At 27.4% G+C, this 10,680-nt stretch overlaps 1 protein-coding gene across 1 annotated transcript; it reads left to right on the forward strand.

The window, feature by feature from the left end:
- Positions 1-7,945: 7,945 nt before the first annotated feature.
- LOC112756406 (zinc finger AN1 and C2H2 domain-containing stress-associated protein 13) lies at positions 7,946-10,625 on the forward strand. Its single transcript, XM_025805001.3, has 2 exons — positions 7,946-8,414; positions 9,647-10,625. Exons 1-2 carry the CDS (start codon positions 8,316-8,318, stop codon positions 10,421-10,423), a joined length of 876 nt encoding a protein of 291 aa, XP_025660786.1. The 5' UTR covers positions 7,946-8,315; the 3' UTR covers positions 10,424-10,625.
- Positions 10,626-10,680: the final 55 nt, after the last annotated feature.

Below are 10,680 nucleotides of genomic sequence, written 5' to 3' on the forward strand. Positions count from 1 at the left end.
ATTTGTCACTTGATTCTACATAAATATATATAATCCAAAGTATTATTATGTTGCTCAATCCGTTGATCATGCTTGTAGCTTTTAATTTATATACGTTATATGTTATAAATGAAAATTAAATATCGATATAAAAAGATCTCTTAAGATTGAGTTATATTCACTTAGTTATATAATTAATAGAAACAACATTTTAATTTAAACATTATATACTATACTAGCAACGGTAAGATATCATGATAAAATGAAAGAAAAGCTTGAAAGCTTTGTTAGCCTTTTTAATAGCAATAGGTAACGGCTTGAAGAGCTTTTACCTTTTTCTTCTTCTTTTTTTATATAATTTACAATACAATAATATTTAAAAAAAAAAAACTAAAACTAAAACAGTCTAAATTTATTTTATTTAATATTTATTAATTATTATTGTAAATAATAAATATTAAATAAAATAAATTATTTTTTTTGTTTTTTTAGTATTATGGTAACAATAAAAGCTTTTGCTTTGTGTAATTGAATATGAGAATTCATGATTTGTTGGCGTGCATGCATCTTTATTCTCTAGTCTTTACTCTTTAGAACACAGATTTCAGATTATTTTATGCCAAAAGTTAATTATAGATATAGGGCCCAACGGAATCGCCACAAGATTTTTGGTACTAATATTAGGTCCTACTCATCCATCATATAAGTGGCTCCACTTAATAACTATGAATGATGTCTGAATTGTACCTAAAAAGAGGGGAAAAAGAAAAGAGGAAAAATAATAATAATAATGTTGCCACTCAAAAATGGATTCATAGTTTGATCATGGCTTATGGGCAATGATAGTCAAACTAAAAAGAATTTGAGAGACAAGGAAAAAAATATATGAATGAAAAGTAATGCATGTTTGGCTAGCTACCATTATCATACTAGGTTTGCAGGTGCTACCTATTTTATGAATAAATATTTAAATTAATTAAAAAAAAATCAGACTATACACTTATTTTTTAACAAATTTTTAGTCCTTATAAATTTTTAAAAATTAATTATGATCATCAACAGCTTGGTCTCTATATTATTTTATAATGACATTTTATAAAATCTAATTATCTTATAATAAAATTTAGGTTTAATTATTCTATTCTTCTATAATTTTGCAAAATTTTTAATTAGGTCCTTATACGTTTTTTCCTTTTAATTGGGTCCTTGTACCAATTTTTTTTTAATTAGGTCCCTCTTAATAGTAATTGGCTTAATTGTATAGAGACCCAACTAAAAAAAAAAATTGGTGCAGGATAAAAAGAAAAAAAAGTATAGGGACTCAATTGAAAAAAAATTTGGTGCACGGACTCAATTAAAAAAAAAAGTATAAAGACCTAATTGAAAATTTTGCGAAACTATAAGGATCAACAGGATAATTAAACCTAAAATTTATTAAGAACTTATTTATTAAATAGGGATATTAAAAAATTTAATTAAAAAAAATTTTCAAAAACTTCTAAAGAGTAAATTTTGTAAGAACCCAAATATTTAATTTGAAATTCCTTAAAACCAATTTGAGTATTTACTCTCATCTTTTTTTTTTTCCTTAGTATTTTTTTAATTATTAAAGAGAAATTAGATGTATTTTATTCTTGTTCATGTATCTAGCAAGAAACTTAACAGACAAAAAAAAAAAAAAAGCAAATTTATTCTATATTTTGAAGATGAGAGTCTCAATAATGAGATCTTTCGTAATGGATAAACAAGAGAAAAAAAAACTTGATTAAGATGAACTAATAAATAACATAAAACAATAAGTTCCCATATTAAATTTCCTTGATAGAAAAAAAGTGCAGTGACAGCAACTAAAGCATGCAGTAATAATAGTCTAACATCAATGGTAGATTACTATACTTTTAAGGTTCTACTAATTAACATAACTCTATACATACATAATCAGCATGAACTTGTATTATTATTATATATATTATTATTGTAGTAACAAACTTACAATAATGTTTTGTGTTAATTTCTTCATTTACTTGCTGCTGCTTCATCAGTTGTTGTTGTTGTAGTTGGTGCTGCTGCTGGTTTTGGTGGTGGTTGTGGTTCTTCTTGAGGTGGTGGAGGTGGTGGTAGTCCTCCATCAATGCAACTTCTACACTTGTTCTCAACCCAACCTTCAATGTCATGGTCACCATTGAAGTGTCTTCCACCACATAACCTTGCTATCATTCCAGCAATGACACCTACTATTGTGATCACTGCTATCACAACCACAAGTGTCTCTATTGATCTATGTGAATAGTAGTTATAATTATTATTGTTCCTATTGCTATTAACAACAAAGGGTTGCATCTCATTACTACTACTACTCCCTTGCCTTGTTGTGTCCATCATACAGATTCTGATGAACAACAACTACTTTCTTTCAAATTCAAGAAGCTAATAATAAGGCTGAGTATGTAGTTATTAATAGCAAATAGAGAGTAGAATGGTGAAAATAATGAGACTGATCATCAAAACTTTCAGACACTGATGAGTAATAGTAGTAGTACAGTATTAGTGTCAAACTGAGTTTGCTGCTATCATTAATTAATGCTCATAAAAAAAGGATACTCTGTAATATATAATAGATGGTGGGGTGTATTTATATACCTTTAATTTACTTAGTTAAGTAGAATCTTGATACCAAAGTACATATTATATTTTGGCAAAACAAACAAAGTAGTTTTTTAGTTTTGCTAAGTGAATTTGACTACTATATATATATATATATATATATATATATATATATATATATCAGATGAGAATTGTATTATATTGTATTAAAAAATATTATTTGTATATTAAAATTATATATTATATATTTATATATAAATATATGTGTAATTTATATTGATAATTAATTTTGGTGAATCTTATCTTATTCTCTTTAAAATAAAGGGTAAATTATTCCTCGCGACATATAAAGTGATTAGACTTAACTGAAGCTCATGCGCCAACGATTACAGAAACATTATTGAAAGTTAAAACAAAACGTGGTGCATTGGTTGATGATGATTCCAACCGTGAAGACAAACTAAAATTTACGTTACTTTGATTACTTGTTTTCATACTAATGGATCGCGGTATAATGCAAATAAGAGAACATCAGAGCACCTCCAATGGTGAGTTCCTCTTTGACTTTTTTCTGACATATAGGAACTCTAACCATTGGAGAAGAGAAGGAGTGAGTTCCCCCACAAGGATCAAGGTAAGGGAGGCCCTCTAAGCAGGGACTCAAATTAACCAATAACAACTTGCCATTTGGCAAGTTATTATAAAAAAATAATAATATAAAATCTGAAATAATTAAATAATTAAATAATAATTAAATTAATAATAATTATAATAAAAATTATATTTTTATTTAATTAATAATTTATATTAATTATTTAAATAATAATTAATTAAATAATTAATTAGATTAAATAATTAAGTTTTTATTTAATTAATGATTTATATTATAATTAATATTGAATATTATTTATATTATTATATTAAATTATAATTAATTAAATTTACTTACATTAAAAAATAAATTTAATTTTTATACCTTATAAAATAATTTTTAGTTGAGTTGGTTATTTTTATTTTTAAAATTTAAAATGCTAATGATATTATTAAAATTAGCAGTTGTAAACACAAAACTATAAATTAGTATAATCTCGAATTATATATTGTGTATTATTATTATATATGAATTTATTTAATATTAATATCTTTTAATAATGAATTATTTTTAAATTTATAAATTTAAATAATATTATTGAAAAAAATTAATTATATTAATTTTAAGTATTTTAATTAATTAATTAAGTGGGACCACAATAAGGACTAAAGTTAGTTCCTCCTAATGGAGAAGAGAGAGATGCTTTGAGTTCCTATTTATTGTTTATGATGCAAAAGCTGATGTGGAGTTACTTTTTATGACAGGTGGGCCATAAACAGGAACTGGGATGAGTTCCCTACTGGAGATGGTCTCAACGCAACACTGTCATGGTAGTTGCTACTCTCATTGTGACCGCAATTTATCAAACGGTTCTGAGTTTTTCAGGTGGACTCACTCAGGACGGTAGTGACAATGGTCCAAATAGTAATAATCTTGTAAACGCTACTTCATCCCTCAATTCTACTGCAGTAGAGAAATCTGTCTTGTCAGGCAATGTTTTTGGTATTATGTGTAAAGATTTTCAAAAATGTAATGATATTGTTATCAAATTTTAAGAGAAACATAATGTCAATTGAAAAGAAAAGAGAAGAGAACATGAATCTTGAAGTTCTGATGAAAGAATAATTTATGATAATTATTGTATATATCACGAGGAATAATTTATTCTTTATTTTAAAGAGGGTACGGTAGACTACTTCACCTAATTTTAATGGGAATCCAATGGCTACTGTAATGAATGATTTATATTGCCGTTTGTTACTTTTATTATGTTCCAATTTTTCAAATTTTGTTTACTTTATCTGACCACTGTTTTTCACCTTATAAAATTAAAACAAAAAAAGGGAGAAAGAAAGCAGGGTGTGACTTTTGAGGAGCTAAGACATATATTGAGGCCAAAAGTGTTTCTGAGTACCCCATTAACTCATTAATATAATTGTCAGTGAGAGATCTTAATAACATATTGAATTGCACAGTAATTAAAAAGAAGAAAAATATTTTCTAATTTTCTTGTCCCAAGTTTGTCCTATGTGGTGTCACATGTTAATGTTTAATCTGTCTGAGACTGGTGATGTTATTTGTTTGTATTGTATTATTTGTCCTTTATATGTTCCTAGAGCAAAGTAAATAAATCATGTTATTATAAGAGAGCTATATATGAGTTTCTGCATTCACCTCAATAGTGTCCCGAATTGGATTGGTTTGTCAAGTTGCAGAAACACTTTAATGGTTGTGAGTGTGTGAATCTGAAGGAGTGAAGAGGACTAGTGTGTAGGACACACCCTTTTAGTAGTGTCACTCTTCACAATGATGCTTTTCTTCATCACCGTAGCTTGGACCATCACAAGTTCATAACATACATAATTTACAATGCCAATAAATATTATTTTTTTCTCAACCACAATTTTTTGTTAATAATTTAAGAAACTTTTTATTTGGATCAATCGAGATAATAGTACTAATTTTGTTAACTTTTTATCTGCTACTATTACTTGTTTTTTTTAATACTTCTTTAGATTTTTAACACGAATATAAATTATAGAAATTATAGGAAATTGGGCTGCTTTGGGAAACTTTGAAAATATAGACTTTGGTTATTGGTACTTGTCTTGTGCTCTTTCTTTTTTTTTTTTTTAAATAATTATTATTATTTTTAAAAAATCATTCATCGTTCAGGTATATATATATATATATATAAGAATAAAGAAAATTATCAGGGCCAACATTAAACTTTTAACACTTTGTTGTATTTGAAATTTTTTAGATTTGTCATTTGCGTAACAAAATATTGATGCTGATTAATTAATAATAAAAAATGATAAAATTTATTGACCTTATGGTACTATTGCAAGAATAAATAATTTTATAAAAATATTAGGTGTACACTAAAATAATTATTAAATTAATTATTATATATTTGTATATAAAGATATATTATTTAATTTATTTTTTATAAATATTTTATATTTTAATATATATTCTATAAATATGATTATTTAATTTTTTGTATATATATAATATACAAGTATAGTTAATAATTGGTTTAATTATTTTGTTCTTTATAATTTTATTAAATTTTTAATTAAATTTTTATAATTATATTTTTATATTGTTTTTAATTTTATAATTAAGTTATTTTTATATTAAAAATATTAAAATTAATAAAATATTTTTCTCTAAATATATGTTATTAAAGATTTAATTAAATTTTTAATTATAAATATTTTTAATTTATAAAAAATATTTAATTAATTCTATACTTTTATATTTAAAAAAATTTAATTATAAAATTAAAAAATACAAAAATTAAATAAAAAATTTAATTAAATTTAATAAAATACAAAAATTTAGCCTCACCTGAACTAGGCTTACTATTAGCCTTTACTTTTTGCTGTGCTAACACTTTTTGGTGATGACACGTGTTTAAAGTCAAAAGTACTTGGCGTGTGAACTGTTTTTTCAGAACGTAATGGGTGAATAGGTTTTGATGTATTTGTAGTGTGAGCCAAATGATGGATGTAATGTCAAATACTTGTATGATGATATTTTTATATTAAAATGATATTATGAATTTTTAGATAATTAATTAAATATATTTAATTAAATATATTTAATTAAATATATCAATTTATCTAGTAGTTCATAATTTTATCTTTATATAAAAATATTATTATAGGAATATTCATCATGTGTAAATAATTGTTTTTGACTTTTTGTGTTGCGAGTTCTTACAAATTTGAAATAGAATTATTTTTTTAACATATGTGTGATGTATTTGAGTTTGGGCCTGTTTTTATGAAGGTTTTAGATTAATTAAAGGGAAAAAATATAGACTTTTGAAATAGATATTTTGGTTTTTGCAATGTGTGATATGCTTAGGTTTGGGCTTATTATATAAAAAATTTTCTTAGCCTATATTTCTTGACTACCTTTAGCAGCTATATAAAAAAATGAAGGCCTTTAGAAAATGCAAAAAAGAAAAATGAAGTCCTCTGGAAGCTGACAATTTGGACTGAATAGACATTAACCAGTGGAAAAAAAAGCCTTGGGAAATTCTTTTTGTAAATATTTATAGGAAGAGTAACAGATGTGCTGATTGCCTAGCTCGAAAAAGTCTAAACTTAGACCCAGGCTTTTATCTTTGGGACCTGCCTCCTAGAGAGGTTATTAGCATCTTAGCTGATGATGAACAAGGGGTTTCTATGCCCCGATTAGTTTGTATTTAGTCTTCTTTTGGGTTTTGGCCCCGATTAATCACCAAAAAAAAAAAAAAAAAAAAAAGATTCTTACAAAGCCTTTGGTTGGATTATAAAACAAACAGGGGTTTGCGTGAGTGTGTAGGGATAGTAATGGGTAGAGTTTGAATTTAACTCTAATTCTACTTATAAATTGAGAACAATACAATCCCAATTTTATCTGGAGTTAATCTATGATTATATGATTCTGTCCACATATTTTTATAAATATGCAATATTATTATATAATTTAATAAATATACAAATTAAAAATTTAATACAAACAGCATAATTATTCTATAAATAACATAATCGTCCTATAAACAACATAATCATCATATATTTAATTTTATATAAAAGTTTTTGTTTAAATTAATAACACAAATATAAACAAAATATTGTAATATAATATTGTAATTATATATTACTAAAATGAAATTGATTTTTATATCAATAAAGTATAAATTTATTAATTGATGATCTTGGTTTAATATATATATATATATATATATATATATATATATATATATATAAAATGCGGGTTGGTCGAGTAGAGTAGAGACTCAATCCTGTACATTCAACTCTATCTGCAACAGATCGGGTTGACAATCTTATCGGACCATATTGAATATCTACAAGTAAGATACATACTGTCACCTCTAGGTTCATATTTTTTTTCAATTGAATTTGTCTTTACATTACTTTTAATTTTGTAATTAGATTTTTTTATGTCAAAATTTAAAAATATTAAAATTAATAAAATATTTTAAAAAAATATATATATAATAAAAAATTTAATTAAATTTTTAATTATAAATATCTTTAATTTATACAAAAATATTTAGTTTATTTTAATATTGTTATATTAAATACTCATTAAAAAATAATATAAAAATTTAATTATAAATTTAATAAATTGATAAAAATCACATAACTAAATTTAATAATATATATTTTAAAATAAAAATATTTATAATTACGTCTTGATTTGGTTGGACTTGGTCTATATCAACGTGAATTATACCGTCCACAGTCCACACGCATAATAGAAAATAAAAACCTTATTTGTTCTTTTTAAAAAAAAAATATTTCATGAATTATTCATTTTGGCTAGTTTTTCTAAAAAATAACTACTATTAAGTATTAATTAAAAAAAAAATAGTAGAATTTGTAATTAGTAGGTGGGATTATCCGATTTTGTTGTATTCCTGGATTTTCTGCTCTGAGTTTGTTTTGATCTATATACGCGGATTTCAAAATCCGCCCCAAATATTCAGATTCCATTTTTCTTTTTCAAATCTTGGTGCCTATTTCAATCCGCTTTCTTTCTCCGAAGTGAGGGAGAGAACGATCGAGCAAGCTGAACTGCAATCGGAATCGGAATCCGAATTAGAATCCGAATTCGGATGGGGACTCCGGAATTCCCTAACCTAGGCAAGCATTGCTCCGTTTCCGATTGCAAGCTCATCGATTTCTTGCCCTTCACTTGCGATCGCTGCAATCAGGTTTCTCAATTTCTATTCCTTTTCTTTATTGCTATGATTTTGTTTCTGTTGTATTTCACCTGCATTTCTTGGTTGCTTTTCGATTTTGTGCCTTGTTTTTAGAAAATAGAAATTTATTTTGTGGAAATCTTGTTTTGACTTTGATTAAGGAGAGTGGAAGAGATTAGCGATTGAGCTGAAAACTGAGATGTTTTCTGCCAATAGGAATAGAAATGTTTGTTGAATTGAAATGCAAATATTGAAGGAAAGAAAAGTATTAAACCTAAACTGGATGGTTCGTAAACGAGAGCGTGTGGATATTGATTATTGAACTGATATGCTGGGAACTTATAGATCACCATTGGTATGATGCTTGTCGAAATGTTAGAACTTAACGATCTTAGTTTGACCATTGTTTGCTTTCTCAAATGCATGTTATGAGCATATAAGCAATGGACTTTTATTTCAAAAATTAAGAAAAACCCACCAATTTAGTCTCATGAAAGACTGGAACACCAACATTGTAGTTTGAAAAGGACTAAACAAGTATGTGGTACTTGAAAGATGTAGTCTAATGAGGCATATCTTTTTCAGGTACCATGGGTTTGTTTAGTTCTTTGGAGGTAAATTTGTTGATGTTTTAATCTTTCAGGAGAAGTGCTCTCAGTGTTAGTTGAATTTGTTGTTTTGAATGTTAGGAGCTTTATCCATCTCTCTGTTTCTTGAAGTGAACACACTCTTCTAAAGGTATCTCGTTCAGCACTCAAAAACTTTGAAGTTATAATATCGAGGCCACCATCCGATTGCTCTTATCTTTGTTCTCATTGTCTGCCTTTTAACTTAGACATAATTTAGGTGCTTGGTTTATATTTGAAAATGAAAGTAGTTCATATATAGTGTTAAGGGAAGTGTTTAGCCTTTTTGACAACTTGTATTCGGGTTCCTGTTAAGCTTGCACCAAATCCCTGCAGGTTGTTGTATACTTGATAATATTTATAGGCATGTAGTGTTTGGTAGTTAAAATCATCGTGTTTTGCAGCATATTTAGCCAAGAAGTTCTTTTTTTTCCTTCAATTCTAATGAGCAGTTTGACAGTTGTAGTTCATTGGGATTTGAATATTGACTAATGATTAAGGATTATAGCTTTCTGAGGATCTTCAAGTATCGAATTATGAATGAATTTTCTGCTCGTTTTGATATTAAAACTCTTTGTTTGAGCTAACTATATCACTATATCTGCCAATCTCCAACAGGTATATTGTTTGGAGCACCGAAGTTATATTAAACATAATTGTACAAAGCCCAACAAACATGATGTCACTGTTGTTATATGTCCTCTTTGTGCCAAAGGAGTTCGCCTAATTCCAGATCAAGATCCAAATATAACTTGGGAGAATCATGTTAACACTGAATGCGATCCATCAAATTATGAGAAAGCCACAAAGAAGAAAAAATGCCCTGCCCCTGGATGCAGAGAGGTGTTAGTATTCTCAAACACCATTAAGTGCAGGGACTGCATGATAGACCATTGTTTGAAGCACCGCTTTGGACCTGCACACAAGTGTCCTGGTCCCAAAAAGTTGGAAACAAGCTTTTCATTTATGAGTCTTGTAAATAGAAATAGAAAAGAGGAGCCGAAACCCAATTTGACTTCAGCCTCATCATCTAAATGGACAACAGGCCTTTTTAATGTAGCTTCTAGTATTATGGCTTCAGCAGAAGCAGGCATTTCCAAATTGAGCGGTGAAACTAACCAAAGCCAGCAGACGACAAGGAATGGGACGGGACAAAGCAGTGGCAGTGGAAATAGAAACGGTTTAGTGGAGCAATGTCCTCAGTGTGGTGCTAAGTTTTCCTCGGTCACCACCTTGGTCGATCATGTGCAAAAAGTTCATGAAAGGAGTGGCAACCGTCCTGGGGCAAAGAAGGTGACAATTGATGCATGTCCGAAGTGTAGTAGGGGATTTGTAGACCCAGTTGCTCTTGTGGAACATGTTGAGAGGGACCATGGTGGTAGTTCCAGAGCTTAGGTGTGGGGTTAAGACACTGTTGAGGAAATTGCAGTGGATTGTTGAGTTTATAGACATTTTTTCTACCAAATTTTATAGCAAAAGGATGTCAAATTGTCAATACCAATTTAATTTGTTCAGAGAGATCAGTTGTGTAATTTTAGCCTTATTTGACAGCTTGATTATTTGATAATATAGATTCTTTCTTCTTGCTTGGAATTAATCTAACTTCTTGAATTGTAATTTTAGCATAGAAAAAGGTTACTTCCTGAGTAATC

The sequence above is a fragment of the Arachis hypogaea genome, chromosome 16 (assembly GCF_003086295.3).
Source record: "Arachis hypogaea cultivar Tifrunner chromosome 16, arahy.Tifrunner.gnm2.J5K5, whole genome shotgun sequence".
Classification (NCBI taxonomy): Eukaryota; Viridiplantae; Streptophyta; class Magnoliopsida; order Fabales; family Fabaceae; genus Arachis; species Arachis hypogaea.